This window comes from Nycticebus coucang, chromosome 3 (assembly GCF_027406575.1).
Source record: "Nycticebus coucang isolate mNycCou1 chromosome 3, mNycCou1.pri, whole genome shotgun sequence".
Classification (NCBI taxonomy): domain Eukaryota; kingdom Metazoa; phylum Chordata; class Mammalia; order Primates; family Lorisidae; genus Nycticebus; species Nycticebus coucang.
In genome coordinates, this window is record NC_069782.1 from 127,130,542 (window position 1) to 127,147,174 (window position 16,633).

A 16,633-nucleotide genomic window follows, 5' to 3' on the forward strand; every position below is an offset into this window, starting at 1 on the left:
CAGTGTATCAAAAAGATATCTGCACTCCCATGTTCACTGCAGTGTTATTCCCCATAGCTAAGGTATGGAATCATTCTAAGCATCCACGGATGGATAAATGGATAAAGAAAACGCTGTGTGTATATAGATAATGGAATACTAGTTAGCCTTTAGAGACAATCTTGTCATTTGCAACACCATGTATGAACCTGGAGGATATTATGTCAAGTGAAACAAGCCAGGCACAGAAGGAAAAGTGTACATGATCTCACTTACATGGAGAATCTACAAAAGTTGAATCCACAGAAGCAGAGAGTAGAAGAGTGGTCACCAGGGGTTGGGGGTGGGAGAGGGAGATGTTGGTCAAAGGACACAAATTTCAGTTAGACAGGAAGAATAAGTTCAACAGATCTATAGTACAACATGGTGACTATAGTTAATAACAATGGACTATATTCTTGAAAATGGCTAGGAGAGTAGATTTTAAGTGTTCTCACCACAAAAAATTAATATGTGAGGTAATGTATATGTTCATTAGCTCAATTTAGCCATTCCACAATGTATACATATTTCAAAACATCCTTTACATATAATAAATACAGCACATACAACTTTTATTGGTCAATTAAAACAAAAACAAAGACAAGCCTGGCATCTGTACAACTGGTTAGTGGTACATTTGGGAGAATTTCATGGCCTCCCTGAGGTGCTAGACAGGAGCCAGGAAGAACTAGGACTGGAGGCTCAATGATATTGTCAGTCCTTTGGGACTACTCCATCAACAAACAATTATTGTGGTTTAATGACATGGAAATTAATGTAAGGACTTAGAATTTAATAGTAAAAGACCAAACCATGACATCAGAGAAATTCCAGAGAGGAAGGGGAAAAAAGCCATATTACTACGACCTTGGATGCAATTCTGTGTATATAAGAAACAGGAATATTCACAGGGGACAAGAACCTGATAAATGTGCTGAACATGGAATGAGTGTCTCCTCTCTGGCACACACAACATTCTACTCTATTATTTCCATATATTCCTACATTCTTTTTTTTGAGACAGAGTCTTACTCTGTTGCATGGGCTAGACTGCCGTGGTTTCAGTCTAGCTCACAGCAACCTCAAACTCCTCAGTTCAAGCAAACCTCCTGCCTCAGTCTCCTGTGTAGCTGGGACTATAGGTGGCTGCCACGATGCCCAGCTAATTTTTCTATTTTTAGTAGGGACAGTCTCACTCTTGCTCAAGTTGAATCCTCTCATCTTGGCCTCCCAAAGTGCCAGGATTACAGGTGTGAGCCATCATACTTGGCCTATGTCTATGTCTTTTACAACTAAGAAGGCTGGAAGAAAGAGATCATATTCTTGTATCTGCCAAAGCACTGAGCACACAGGTATGCACATGGTAGGGAGGCATGTAGAATGTCTTTATTGAGTCGATTAACGTTGCTCTCAAGGCTTAGGTCTCTGAATCCATCACTTCTGAGTATAGTCAATGTTTATTATTTTCATTAATCCTCTTATCTAAGATCCTCCATCCATCCATAAGACACTGGCCTATTTCATTTTACTGAACACTCACTATGTGATAGGCACTGTAGGTGCACAGAAGAAAAACATAAAGTTCCTGCCTTTAAAAGTCTGTAATCCAAAATGTGAGAGGGGAAATTTTAAAAACAACTATTTATAAATGTGTGTATATAGAATATTCACTGTTTAATTAAGTAACATGGTGATCATTTTTTGGCTTGAGTTTCTTTTAAAATCTGATCTCGCTAGCAAAGCTCCTTCAGAAATAATAGGTTAATATTGATCACATATTGTCAACTGTCCTGAAATATTCTTAAGAATATTCTTCTCTCTGACTAGACAGCCACAGCATCTCCTTTGGCACTACTAATGGTTTTGCTCTGGTCTGCAACTCAGCACCAGATAGGATGCTTGCTCTGGTCTGCAAAGGAGCTTCCCTCGCTTCCCTTGCCTGATTTACAAGCTGTGAGATCTGGTATCTGATGAGTTATAGAGAAAATGAGGAAGATTTACTGGAGTTTGCAAAGGTGTTATAGAACTGAAGGAGAACTACAGGAGACCCATGTCTCAGGGACAAGAAACATGGCCTTGACATCCTCAAGATTCTCTCCTTTTCTCTTGGGGCATCATCTTCATTCACTCAGGTTCCTCCAGGAGATGGGGAATAGGAAAAGTGGTAGTTGTGATATATTCTTTCAACTCATGATCTAAGAGAACATAGAGAGCCTTCATTCTTAGATTCAAAATAGAAAATCCCAGATGAAGATCTAAGATTAGACAGTCTTAGTGTACAAGAAACCCTGGACTAATACCTAATGGCCGAAGGACTGCTTTGCTTGGCAGCCCTACAGGATTCTGTGATTGACACAGTTCTCCAAAGGAGGGGGTATTCTTCCCAGAAGAAGGCATAGAGGTGCTGTGGAGGCACCTATGTGAGGAGCCCACTAATGTATGCTGCTTTCTAGGATAGCCGCCAACAGGGAGAACCCTCATTAGCATGCTCATCTTTGCACTGCCCACGCTTGGACAGCATGCGGAGTGACTACAACACTGAGGCATGTCAAAGGATACCACGTAGTTGTCCATGACCTCACATGGCTGTAAGCATTTCATAAACAATGTGGGAAGATGGCTGCTGAGATAGAAGGGATCCTTTTGATGTGCACAATCACACATTACCTGTGGCATACCCAAACGCCAGTGACCATCTGATGGTATCATCTATGCTAGTAACAGACTCTAATCTTGAACTCCCATACTCCTCTAGAGAGACACAGTCCAAGGGTGTGGCCTGGCTACTTGAGTGCACGGGGCTTACTGCACATGCTTCTCTTCCTGTACACACATGCACCCACACACACGCCTCCCTGTCTATCTCATGCCCAAATCTCCCACATCATAAAGCACTTTCTATTTTGCAGAAGTGAATTCAAGCATCTCTGAACAGCAAAGGGAGAGGACCTCTTAAATATTACTTCCTTTAGTTGCATATACCCTCCAAGGCCTTCTTGGTAATTGAAAGAACATAAACTTTGGAGATGCTAAGTCTATTTTTCTGTTTCCATCTGTATGAAGACCTCTAAAGGACCCTCTTACTACAGAACAAGTAGATCCCAGATAAAACATATTTTTAATGTATTATTGGGCTCACAAACTTAAGGGAAATCTTCAAGAACCACCACATCTCATAGAAAAGGGAGCTTAAATTAGACCTGGTAGCAGTGAGGGGTAAACAAATGGGTATGAAGGGCTCAGAGTACTATGAATTGTATTACGAACCCTTGAGCTGGCAGCAAGGTAGGGAAGCTGAACCTCCTACATCCCAAATTAAGCCAGGACCCTTGGAGAGAGCTAGGGTGACCCCACATCAGTAGGACCTCCTGGCCCTCAATAGAGGGAAATACAAATCCTTTCTGGTTAAAAGCATCTTTAATTTAGGCCCATAGATCAGGCAAATACAATAAGGGAGCAAGACACCCCAAATAAGCCTCAAAAAAAAAAAAAGTAAGAACTGATTCAATTCCCAAAGGCTGCAGATATTGAATTGTTAAATATAAAATATAACTATGTACAAAATGTTTAAAGAAAGAAAGGATGGACTCACAAAAGTGAGCAAGCAATAAGACATTATTAGAAATTATTAGAGAGATTTGAAAAGGGCCATATGAAACTTCTAAAAATGAAAAACAATTTTTGAAATGAAAAATCAGCAGTCTAGATGCAATTGAAGAAAAAATCAGCAAACTGGAAAATATACCTGGGAAATTACCCAGAATGCAGCAGCACAGAGAGACAGAAGATGAAATAATGTAAGAAAGGTTAAGAGATTTAGAGACATATCAGAGTGGCGTCCCAGAAGGAGAAAGTAGAAAGAAAAAGAATTTTAAAAAGATGATGGCTGCAAACTATTTAGAAATGATCAGAGATATGAATCCTTAGATTTGGGAAGCCCAGGCAGGGTTAGAAAAGAGAGAGAGATCTCTAGCTGTACACATGCTGGCAAAACTCTAAAATCCAAAAGATGAAAAAGAAATCAAAAGAAGGATAGATCACCTACAAAGGAATAGCATTACTAATGACAGGCATCTGAAAAGCAACAATGGCAGCCAGAAGACAGTGAAATAATAACCATCAACCTGAAATTTTGAATGCAGAAAAATGATCTTTCAAGAATAAAAATATGATGAAGGTATTTTTAGATTAAACAAAAACTAAGAGTTTACCAGGATGAGCCAGTAAAGGAACATGCTTGGAAGAAAAATGATCCCAGGAGGTCTTTCTGAGACGCAGGAGGAAAGGATGAGCAAATTGGATGGTAAAAATTGATGTACACAAAAAACATTGTATTTATCTAAGCCAATAACAGCAACAATAATTCTTATTATTATAACTGAAAAAGGACAAAGCTAAAGTATTACACATATGCCAAGAGGGGATATTCAGAGTTAAAGTATACTAAAAGCACTTGTATTGTTACAGAAAGGGGTTAAGATAATTTCAGTTTGTCATGTTAAAATGAATCATAAAATTTCAAAGTAAAACCCTAAAAATACAGAAGTAAAAGGTAGAAACCCCAAATTAATAGAGGCAAAAAATGGGATTTAGAAAATAAGAATCTTCCCCCACCCTTGAATCAATCAAAAACAATTCTTTTTTTTTTTTTTGAGATAGAGTCTCACTCTGTCACCCTGGGTAGAGGCCCTGGCCTCATAGTTCACAGCAACCTCAAACTCTTGAGCTCAAGCAATCATCTTCCCTCAGCCTCCCAAGTAGCTGGGACTGTAGGCACCTGCCACAATGCCCAGCTATTTTTTAAGATGGGGTCTCGCTCTAGCTCGGCTGGTTTTGAACACCTGAGCTCAGGTAATCCATGCCCCCTGGCCTTCCCAGAGTGCTAGGATTACAGGTGAGAGCTACCATACCCAGTTTAATCAATCACATTTTCAAAAAGAAAAGAAAAGAAACACTGAAAACAAGGAAACTGAAAAAAAAAATGAGATAACAGAAACCGGTGTGAATATATCAGGATTTTATTCCCATTAAATGTAAGTGGACTGTACTAATCACCAAAATTACAGACATGGTCCAATGTTTGAACAAACTTAAATTATATATATACATATACATATGTTTACACTGCATATAAGAAACACACATAAAACATGAGGATCGTGAAAAGTTCAAAACAAAAGTTTGGAAAAAGACAGACCTGGTAAATCACACCAAAAGCATAATTAGGGATAGAAGAGGTCACTTCATAGTGACAACGGCCTCATTCACTAGGAAAATATATGAATTGTGAAATTGCATCTATAAATCAGTCTCAACATACGTAAACCAAAAATTGACAGAATCATGGAAAGAAGTGGATGCGACCATAGGATACTATAAAACAAACTTCTCAGTTATTAATAGGCCAAGCAGAAAAAAATTGAATAAAGATTATGATTTGAGCAACACAATTAAAAAGCTCAGTTTAATGGGCATATACAGAATAATAGTTCCATCTTTCATCATCTCTGTGACCCCAGGCAGAACTCTGGGCCTCAGTTTCCTCATCTGCAAGTTTTCATCAAATTTAAGGTATCATTAGCAATAAAACTCACTATTACTTTATGTGTCTCTATTAAAGGAAAAGTGCTGCCAAATAAATGCAAGCTTCCAATTGCAAGTCCCATCTCAATTCTAGAGATATTAAAATATAAAACATGTGTGACTTAGAATCAATCAGATGCTGCCTATCATATGGGTTGCATGATGGTTAAAGGGAGAAAATGGAAGTAAAATACCAGACCTGTGAATCTGCTGCTCCCTACCCCTTCATACCTTCCTTCTTATATATAACTGTAGTCTGCAAGCAGGTGAAGGTAAACTGGGACGATCATGGTGGATACATGAAGTGCAAATGTTTGTTTTTAGCTTCCCGCATCCTTTTATGTTTTTCCAGATACCAGCACCTTAAAAAGAACCTCAACAATTTCCACAAAAGGAATTTAAGTCAGAATCGTAGCATCCTTGTAAGAAAGGGAAAAGACCGCATGCTCACCACATTGGCAGTACTAGGGAGGAGAAAGGGTGGGTTTAGGAGAACACAAGGGGTGGGGGGCCACATCCTGAGAGTCAGAGCTGCATAACCTCCAAAGAGCAGGGGAGGGATGAAGAAAGCCCAAGAGCATGTGCTGCAAGGCTCTTGCCTGAGCTGGGCCCTTGCCTTTGGCAGCCTGTAATGCGGCCCACGGGACTAAGAGGGTCCTTCGGCCAGCCCTCCACTTAAAAAAATGGAGAGAAGAAAGACTTCAAGGAAAGTGATTGGAGACAAGGCATACATCTACTTTCTAAATGGATGAAAAATTCAGACTACCAAAAGTAGCTTTGCCATTTTCAGCAGAGGCAATTTTAGTGTTTTAATTATATTACTATTTTTGAATAGCTTTTTATAAATACTTTTCACTGCTTTGTGAAAATCAGGTTTTTTGTTAACATGCTTTTTTAAAAATAAATTTAAAAACAAACAAACAACAACAAACAAGCCTAAAATGATCTTTGACCTGGAGAGGCCTTTGTCCTCTTGCTGAACAGACCCATGGGCTGCCTGTCCTTCCAAGGCTGTCAAAATGCCACCCTAGATTCCCAGCAGGAAGTAAGTGCTCTTAACCCCTTGGGTCTCTGGGAATGCTCACATCTCTCTGGTGGCACTGGTCGCCTGTAACCTCACCCAGTGTGAGTTCATTTGCTCCACCAAGGACAGTGCACTGTTTAAAAGCTCTGAATTCCCTCTCCCCACCTCCAGCCACCCATTGCAGTGGGTGTCAAATAGTAAGTTTCAGGATGAGTTAATTTGGATGGTCACCAAGGAACAAAGTGTGCTTTTAGGAAGTATTCCCAAAGCTACACATATTCCTTTGACAGAGATTGACATTGATTAAAAAGAATACGTTTGTTGGTGGTATATTTCTTTCATTGTTGTGAAAATAGAAAAATAATACCCTAAAATTGTCTGAGGTAATGGCCATCACCTCTCTGAAAAATGACCCCAAGCACTCAAACTTTCACCTGCTGTATTCATTTCCTATGGCTGCTGTGACAAATTACCATAAACTTAATGGCTTAAAACAATACAAATTGATTATCTTACAGTTTTGTATATTAGAAGTCTGACACTGGTCCCATGGGGCTGAAATCGAGGTGCTAGCAGGGCTGCTCTCCCTTCTAGAAGCTCTAGGAGTACTTCAGTTTCCTTATCTTTTCTAGCTTCTAGAGGCCACCCCCATTCCTTGACTCTCTGTTCCTCTCTCCATCTTAAAGTCGGAAATAATGGGTTGAATCCTTCTCACATCAAATCATTCTGATTTCCCCCTACTGCCTCCTTTTTTCCCACTTGTAAGGACCTTGTGATCACATTGGGCCTATTCAGATAATCCAGGATAAACTCCCCATTTCAAGGTCTTTAATTAATCACATCTGCCAACACCCTTCTGCCATATAAGATACATTTATGGGTTCTGGGGATTTGAACTCACATTGGGGAGGCCATTAGTCTACTTGCCACACCTACCACCACGCTTACTCTGTATGTGTAGGGGGGAGTGGTGTAATTGCATGGGGGCCCTGGACTTTTGAGCTGGTCAGGAAAGTCTGTAATCTGTAATTTGGAGGAAGGAGGCAGAGATGGAATTTCTGCCCATTGTTTATCATTGCCCAGGGCTGGGGAGAAGGAAGTGTGAACATAGCCTTGGGACATCTCTGGCAAACCTATGCACTGCTGAGTAAACTTTTTAGAAAAGTTTTAAGAATGGGTTAAAAATCCCTGACTCTTGCTCCAACTCATATTTTATTAGTATTCAAAATCAGAGGCAGTCCCTGCAAAACCACAGCAGAAGAGCTAGCACCCACAATCATTCTCCCATGACGCCAATGACAATGAATCTCAGGGTTAAGGATGACCATTTAAGAAATATATTTTCACAGAGGAGGCTTCAGAGGAAGTCCTTTCATACCAGTTTGAATCGGAAAGTATTGAAGTCCTCAATGCAGTTTTAACAGCAGCAGCTTCCTTTGCAGATGTAGAATAGGCCCTTTTTTTCTTTCTTGGAATGGTTCCATCTAAATTGATAAAGTTCAGCCCCTTGAGCATATGTGGCTGTACACACATGAGGTGCTTGAATAGCTAGTGAATCGAATAATCCCAAAATCTACCTTTTATTTTTAGGCTACAAATAAGTAGAAAAATATTGAGATGGGAAGCAATTTGCTGATATCTATTAAGATTTAAAAGGTACATATCCCTACCCAGCATTTCCACTTCTCAGCATCTATCCTAGAGAGATATTTGTAAGGTATTTGTAAGATATTTGTATGTGCAGCTCGGCACCCACAGGTCAGAGGTTAGGGCACCGGCCACACACACTAGGGCTGGCGGGTTTGAACCCGGCCCAGGCCTGCTAAACAACAATGACAACTACAACAACAATAACAACAAAAAGCTGAGCGTTGTGGAGGGCGCTGTAGTCCCAGCTACTTGGGAGGCTGAGGCAAGAGAATCGCTTAAGCCCAAGAGTTTGAGGTTGCTGTGGGCTGTGATGCCACAGCACTCTACTGAGGGTGACACAGTGAGACTCTGTCTAAAAAAAAAAGATATTTGCATATGTGTAAGGGTGGCATGCAGCACAGTGACATTCGCAATAGTCACAGATTAGAACCAATTTAAATGTCGCTGGGGAATGGCAAAATGAGGTCCATCCACACGAAGCTTAAAAAAAAGCAAGCTCTATATGTTTGAAGATATTACACAGTGAATCAAAGCAAGTTTTATAACAATATGCATCAGTACAATTCCTCCAAAAAATATATATTTTATAATATGTACATCATAGAAATTTATGTAACATGGAATCTGTGTGTGTGTGTCTTTGTCTATCACACACATATTCTCTATATAAATAAAACAGAATTTCTGGAAGTATAAACACCAAATTGAAAACACCTAGAGGTGGGAGGAGCTTGTTCTTCTGGGAGGGGACTTGGATGAACTCAGAGCAGGGGCGAGGAGTTAGTAAAGATGGATTTTTACCTTCATCTGTATTGTGTGAATTTTTTTTGCAATGTATTTAAGCAAAATATATTTTAAGCTTATGAAGAAAGAGAAACAGAATTAAATAATCTAACATTTTAAGACAATGCCAAAAGTGATGAACAAATCTATGAAACTTTTACATTTTACAAAGCAACAGTTGGGACTGAAAGTTCAAAAATATTTTGTTAAAAGATTGTGTGTATGTGGGTGTGTGTGTGTGTATTTAGATATGTTTAGATATACAGTATATATCTGTCTACTGTATTTATCTATACATACATATTACATATATTTTATACTGTAAGTATCTCTCTCTATAAACTTATAATAAAATGCATAAATGCTGCTTTGGTTAAATCATGAACAAATTTCTTATTTTTTTTATCACTGCTCTTATTTATAATGGCAAAAATATCTCCTCTATAATTATGATTAATCTGGTAATTGAATACAGTTTGCCTTTTAAATAATTCAATTAACTTTAGTAAATTAAAAAAGTTTTCTGACATAGTTACAAAATTAGGAAAACCTCAAACACTGCTTTCTAATATGCAGCATCCCTTTAAATGAAACCCTTCCGAGTGTGAAGAATGAGTTAAGGTTTTATCAAATGAAAGATCTTTGGGTAGAAAAACTGATCTAAATTGTGATTTAAACTTTACAATCATTACAATCTTTCCATTTGAACAAATTCCTGTTGGAAACTGAAAAGGGGGGGGTTATCTCAGACCTCTGGGGATATCCCAGGAAACAAAAGCTGCTCTAAAGGAATTGTGTGAGATTGACACCAACAGGAATTCCTTCCAGACTCCATCAGATTACAGATTGGGTGTTTAGTTCCACTGAGAAAAGGGGAAGCCACTGGGCTTTCTATTTACCTGGAAGCCAGTCCTGAAGCTCCTCCATGGTCTGTGCGTGTATGGAAGTTTCCAGAGGTGATCAAATCCTCCCCTCACCCTGCAGGGAGCAGACTGCAATCATGCACCTGCTGGTTGCCAGATAAGCCCTCCATATGCGGATGCACTCACCCAGATGTGTTGGAGGAGATGAACCGGCCCATTCCCTCCCCCATCCCTGCAGAACAAAGGGCGGTCATTCCCTGCTCCTCCCAGAGTCAGAGACACGCACACGCCTTCCATCACAATTAACTCAAGACTCTGAAACACAACACAAACCCACTGCAACATGCTCAAAATCAATGCTGTCAATACCCAGAACGAGGACACCAAAAAAGCAAAACAAAACAAACCTATTCAAAGAGTAAATACTCAGAGCAACAGGCCTCCAGTCACATACTACAAGGTCAACAAATCCGAGACAAGTTCAAGTACTGAATGCTTTATAAACTGAAGAGCTGGCCATTCTCCCATGGGTGACAAAAGTAAATGTGTTCAGGGGCCAGGTAATGGGAAGGTAATAGAGAGTGGGCCTCAGGAGCTGGACCACAGGTGCCCTGGCCAAGGCATTCATATTCAATTTTTAAAAATTTCAACTTCTGCTACATGATTCTTAAATGGAGAGTCTATAATCAAACAGAGAAGGAAACAGAGTTGAATATGGATGTAGGGTGGATAAAATGGAATAAAAGCCAAAATCAGAAATGTTGCCAAGGCATCCACATGGGATAAAAGGCAGGGCAGTGATCCGCACTTTTATTATCTGAAAGGATGGTGATCATTTGGTTTATATCTTCAAAGGCAATAGGAAAACCAAGGCTAACAGAAATAGCTTATTAAGCTCTAATATAAGAGATCCAGATTAGTCAAACCAGTTCTTGACATAAGTAAATATTGAGAGGGATTACAAAGGATTGCACACATTCCCTTGGATGGCTCCAAGTAAATGGAGCCTCCAAATACTACAGGTGTGGACTCACTGAAAAGCAAAGGGTGGGCCAAATGACCTCCCAAGGTCCTGATTTAAATACGTCTGTCTAGTCAACGTTTGGTTATCCAGCCCAAAGAAGAAGACAGTGACAAATCATCCTAACCGGAAGATAATAAAAAGTTACATTTGCCTTTGGAATGTATTTTGGTACTCAGATGAGAATGTGTCTGTCTGATGATTCTAAGAATTCACAATACTTCACAATGGCAACAAAGAAAGCCTGAACTGGAGCTGGGAGGCTGCCCAGTTTCGCCATCCTGTGTTCCATGTAACTTCTTCTTTGCTGGGGGTGAGCAATAAATATCATCTTTCGGAATTACACCCAGTAGCCCCAGCTTTCAGATACAAGCTGCCCACTCAATCTTCTCCTGGAAGGAGAGGGGAGCCTTTCCAAATGGCTGACCCAGGATCAACACGTAGGATGGTCCAGTTCTTGTTTCTAGAGGATGACTAGAAAGTCCTGCAGGATCCACAGTAAGCAGCAAGCTAAACAAGGTTTAGACATCTACTCTAAGCTGACTGCAAATGATGGTCTAGCTTCTCTACGATAGAGGAGAGAAGGCAAATTTCTTGAGTTTCTTGGATAAGAAAGAGAAAAAGACTTGATGGAAAAGGAAAATGAAATGAATGCCCAGTACTTGGAAAGAAAGAAGCTGAATGGTCAATAGACGCAGGATTGATCCTCTGCACATCCAAGGGTGGGTGGGATAGACACCTTCACGAAACCCATGTTTAGACGCAGGGCTCAGGTAAGTGACCCCAGCAAGTGGTCTGTGGGGGCATCTATCACTCCCTTTGCCTTGGAAAGGACGAGACTGAATATTCTGCCACCAAACAGTTCTGTTTCTTTCCAAACAGACCGAGGCCAGGACCAGCCCTGGGGCCCAAGACCTTTTCTTTTACTCCCACTATCTGCAGCTGAGAGACAAAGTGACTGTGAGGAGGGCAGCACGGCTGGTGAGAAGCAGTTCAGCAGGCCTTTGAGAGAAAGGCCTTGGAAAGGGGCAAAACAACAACAAAAACATCAAAGTAAGCTGTAAGGGGTTCTTTCCTCGGCTCTTACACCTTTTCTTTCCCTCCACCTGGAGCCTTGGAGAAGAGTCTGCAAGAGGGCAGGAGAAAACCAAAGGGGTGCTGCCCTGGCCAGGGCAGCTGGACAGCAGGACTGCAAGGACCAGGACTGGCTGCTCATTGTGGGGAAACACAGTCCTGCCATCAGAGGCACCTTGCATGTTCCGTGTTCTGGGGCCTGGCTAGCTCTGCCAGGTGGCCAGGTCCAAGAAGGGGAAGAGCAGGCTTTCTGTTCATGTCTCGGGTCTCGTTTTTTCCATATTAATCTGGGGAGATACAGATCATATCATTGTCCAAGATGAAAGGAGAGCATGGAGGGGACAGGACGAGAGAAGGATGGTTGCCATGCTATTCTCTGTCCTCTGTCAGGTCAACCTGGGGAGGCTGGGTTCACCAAGCAGGAGACAGAGGCAACTGGAACATCTCAGAAATGCATCAAAGTTCTTTACCCCCAGACTCCAGCAGGGTGGCCCCCAGTACTGGGAGTCAGGCTGGGCATGGGTTTGGCCAGGAGAGGAGGGCTTTTCCCTGATTCAGAAAGCAACTGGCCAGTAACAGAACTGGACACAGGCAGGCTGGTTGGCCGCGCTCAGGTCACCTCAGGTAGAGAGCGTCACCACAAACATTTCTATTTCTGTTTTTTCTGTCACACTCTGCTCATTAGTTTTTCCCTCTTTAAAGCCCAGAGCTGTGCAGTCCAATTTAAATGTGGCTATTTCGTCAAAATCAAATAAAAATAAAAATTGAGTTTTAAGTGCTCAATAGCCACAAGTGGCTTGGTGCAACATATTGGATAGCACCAACACAGAATATTGACATCATCAGAGAAAGTTCCACTGGACAGCACACCAATCTAAATTGTCCAGAATTTAGATGGGGGGTAGAATAAATAAATAAATGAAAGAAAAAAATGACCTCACTAAGTATCTTTTTTGTGTATCATCACCATGGTCCCCGGGGACTGCCCTGTGAGATAGGTGGGTAGATTTCAATATGCCCATTTTATAGATGAGAAAGTGGATCTTCATAAAGTAAATTGCAACTATTGGCTTAGGTACGGTGAGAATTAAAACCATGTCTTCCAATTCCAAGGTCAATGCTTTCTACTGTTACATGCAGCTGCTACAAATAATGTTACCTGCCGGTTACCTTTGTTTAGTGCTACCATAAAAACTCAGACCTCCCACAATGAGGTCGACAGGCCCCTCTAGTGTTTTTATTGATTGGCTGATTTTCGAAGCGATAACTAAACATTATACAGGGTAGTTTGGCAGCTCCAGAGTTAGGCTGCCTGGGGGTTCAGATTCTGACTCATCTACTTAATATTTACTCGATGGAGGACAAGCTGCTTACCATCTCTGAAGCCCACTTCCTTTTTTCTACGTGAGGATGAGAGTTACTTACTTCACAGTGTTGCCAGGGGATGAAATAAGACAATGCATGTAAAATACGATGATGCCCATGCCTGGCACATATTAGCCCTCAACAAATAGGAATTACGGTGATTGGCAGAAAGTGCAATGTAGTGTCATGCGCAGTAGCCTTACTGAGGCTCTGGGACAATCAGGCATTTCGGCTATCTCCTTTTGTACAGATGGTATGTCCGAATTTCAGTGAGGAGGGACTGACTCTAGGTCATACAGCTGGAAAGGTGTACATCTAGGGCATGGACTCAGACTTTTGGGCCTCCTTCTTATGCTTTTCCTGACACATAATACTTTTTTTCCAGGAGAGAAGGGAGCACCAAGGCATGGTTAGAGGCGGCTTAGTGATCCCTCTTTATTTTTCCCCCTTTTTGAGATAAGAGTCTCACTCTATCACCCAGGCAGGAGTCCTGTGGCATCAGCCTAGCTCACAGCAACCTCAAACTCTTGGGGTCAAGAGATCCTCCTGCCTCAGCCTCCTGAGTAGCTGTAACTACAATGGCAATCCTTCTTAATTTCCATCTTCCTTCCTTCTTTGAAATGGTTAAAGTTTTCTTCATCTTACATAAAGTACTGTACAAAGGCAGCTTTGAACAACCCTTTTTACCACAGTTGTCACCCTCAAGCCCCTCCTTTATACATCCTAGAGCCCGGAGGCTTAAATATGAGAAGAGAGTGCCTTAAAGTAGATATTCTCCCCAAAGAGCCTGTGGATAGAACACCTTTCTTCCAAACTTGCCTCCATTCCAAATTCACTGCTATAGCAAAACGCAGAGCCCTAGCATCCCGGAAGCTCGGCTGAGCCCAGCTGAGCTGCGGTGGAGCTGCAGTGGAGCTGCAGATGACCACAGACCTACGAGGAAGAATGTGTGCTTTGTGAGTCTCTGAGTCTGCAGTTCCGTGTCACACAGCCTTCACATGGCAAATGCTGATGAATGTATACGTCACACTCAGGGTGCGAGGCACTTACCCTGCCACGACGATCTCAAAGTCACCATCATGGTCCACATCAGTAACTGCCACACCGTAGTTGAGCTGGGTGGGGTTGCTGTCATAGTCAGGAGGCAGGACCGAGTTGGTGACTGCAGTGAACATGGGTTCAGCCCGCTGGGACCCCTCAGTGAGGGGCAGGAACCACAGAGGCAGCAGAAACAGCAATATTGTGAACATCTGAAACCAAAAGTTACAAAAAGAACTGAAAGAACTTGTAGGCAAAGCAGCTGGGAAAATCAAATCCTGGTAGGCCCAGAAGTGCCTTTCTGACCCACTCGAGGGCTCGGCCATTCCTAGGCTGCTGCCCTGGCAACCCTCTTTCTAACTGCAGCCTGCCCCCTTGTCCTGCTGATCTCCCTGGCTCTGCACTGCTTTTTCCTTTTCTGTAGTGCTTATCACCGCATGGCACACGGTACAATTTGCTCATCCAGTCCACTTATTGTTCAGGGTCCGTCCCACTCTGCTAGAATAGAAGCTCCACTGGTGCAAAGATCTTGTCTGCTTTCTTCACTGATGTACAGCAAGCTGAGGACGGGGCACATCATAGGCACTCGATACATATTTACTGAATGAGTGAAGGAAGGAAGGAAGGAAGGGTAGAGTATAAATACACAAGCATTTCCCATACTGGGAGCATGACGAATATAACAGTTCTCAGACGGTATAGCATCTAGGTGAGACCCTGACAAGTATCCAGAGCAGAACAACAGAGGCAGTGAAGGAATGTCCTCCTGTGGGACATACCCAGAGGCAGTCTGTGACTTTGCAGGTTCCCCAAGCCAAGATCCCTCCCTGGGGCAGCTGGTATCACCTCCAGACCAAGAAGCAATTAGTTTGGGGAGGTTTCCAGCAGGATCTGGCAGGTAGCACATCATTCACTTGGAGAAATTAAACCATTGAGTGTGTGTTTTATTATAAATTAATTATGTATAATGCATTGTATAATTCATTATTATATCTCTAACATAACTCAGGTGTTGCCAAGCAGCCTGGGGCCATGGAAGCCAGTGGCACACCCAGGAGACAGATGAGAATGGGCAAGGAGGTGGAAGAGCTCTGCCCACTTTGAGCATGAGCAGGCAGACACTCAGAAAGCTACAGATGGCACCACCCTGAGATTCCCCCCGCAGGCCCGGAATCAGAACTCACGGAAAGTTTAAAAAATCCACTGGAATGAGTCCCACAAGGTCCCAGCAGGCAAAGCAGTACTTTCCTGCCTTCAGAAGGCAGCAAACCTCTTTTTGATGGAACTTTTCCTGCTGGCTTGTCAGTGCATCTGGCAGCCGAGAGCATGGTTGAGTGAGGCTGATGTCTTAATGAAGGGAAGAGCAAAGAAGATCTGAAGACTGTCTCTCTTTATGGAGACAGATGCTCCTGCCAGCAAATGAGCTTGCTTCTGTTCAAGGATCCAGAGACCCAAATGAAGGGCCCATTGCCTTCAAAGCCAAACATGATTCAGAAGCCTTCCTAATGCCTTGCTGGAGAGGCTGAAGAGAGACATAGAGGCAAGGCTCCAATTGCAGGGCAGAAACTGACCTCGGTGAGCCTTCCTGGGAAGGAGGTTCTTGTAGCATGTTTATAGGGCACACAGTGGATGTTGAGCTACCAGACTGAGGTCATTCCAAATTACAGAGTCATCTGAACAAGACAGCACCTTCTACTGGGCTGTCTAATCACTAAAGACAAATGCATCACAAGAGCCCTGTGACTTGGCAGGACGTGTGATTGGATAAAGGAAAGTCATAATTGGATTAATGGGCAGCAGGGTGTGTGTGCAGGTGGATGAGAAACTAAAGAGTTTTTAATAACCAATGTAGACATGCTGAAATGTAGCATGAATCTGAAGGTCAATGGGCTTTTCAAGGTATGACCTCTATTGTAGTGAGGGCAAATAACTTTCAACTTGAGAGCCAAATCCAATTGATTGGCAGGGACTGGAAAGAGTGCTGTGCTCAGCTTACAACATCAGCAATAGGCATGGAAGAGGAAAGTGACATTGGTGTGCCTTCCAGAAGCTGGTTAGTTCCTTCCAAGCACCACACCTGCAATTTGGGTCATTGCCACCAGGGAGACAGGTCCTGTCAGGGTAACACAAGCTTAACTGGTACAAAAAAAATTTTTGTTTTTAATGGAGACAGAGTCTTACTAGGTCACCCTGGGTAAAGTGCTATGGTGT

General features: G+C 42.1%; 1 protein-coding gene across 2 annotated transcripts in view; it reads right to left on the reverse strand.

Annotated features, from left to right (window-relative positions):
* Positions 1-16,633, reverse strand: part of CRTAC1 (cartilage acidic protein 1) — a 152,192-nt gene that overhangs the window by 119,313 nt on the left and 16,246 nt on the right. For both annotated transcript variants that reach the window (XM_053584905.1, XM_053584906.1), the window contains exon 2: positions 14,435-14,634. In XM_053584905.1, coding sequence (XP_053440880.1) covers positions 14,435-14,634 — 200 coding nt within the window. The remainder of the gene's footprint in view (positions 1-14,434; positions 14,635-16,633) is intronic.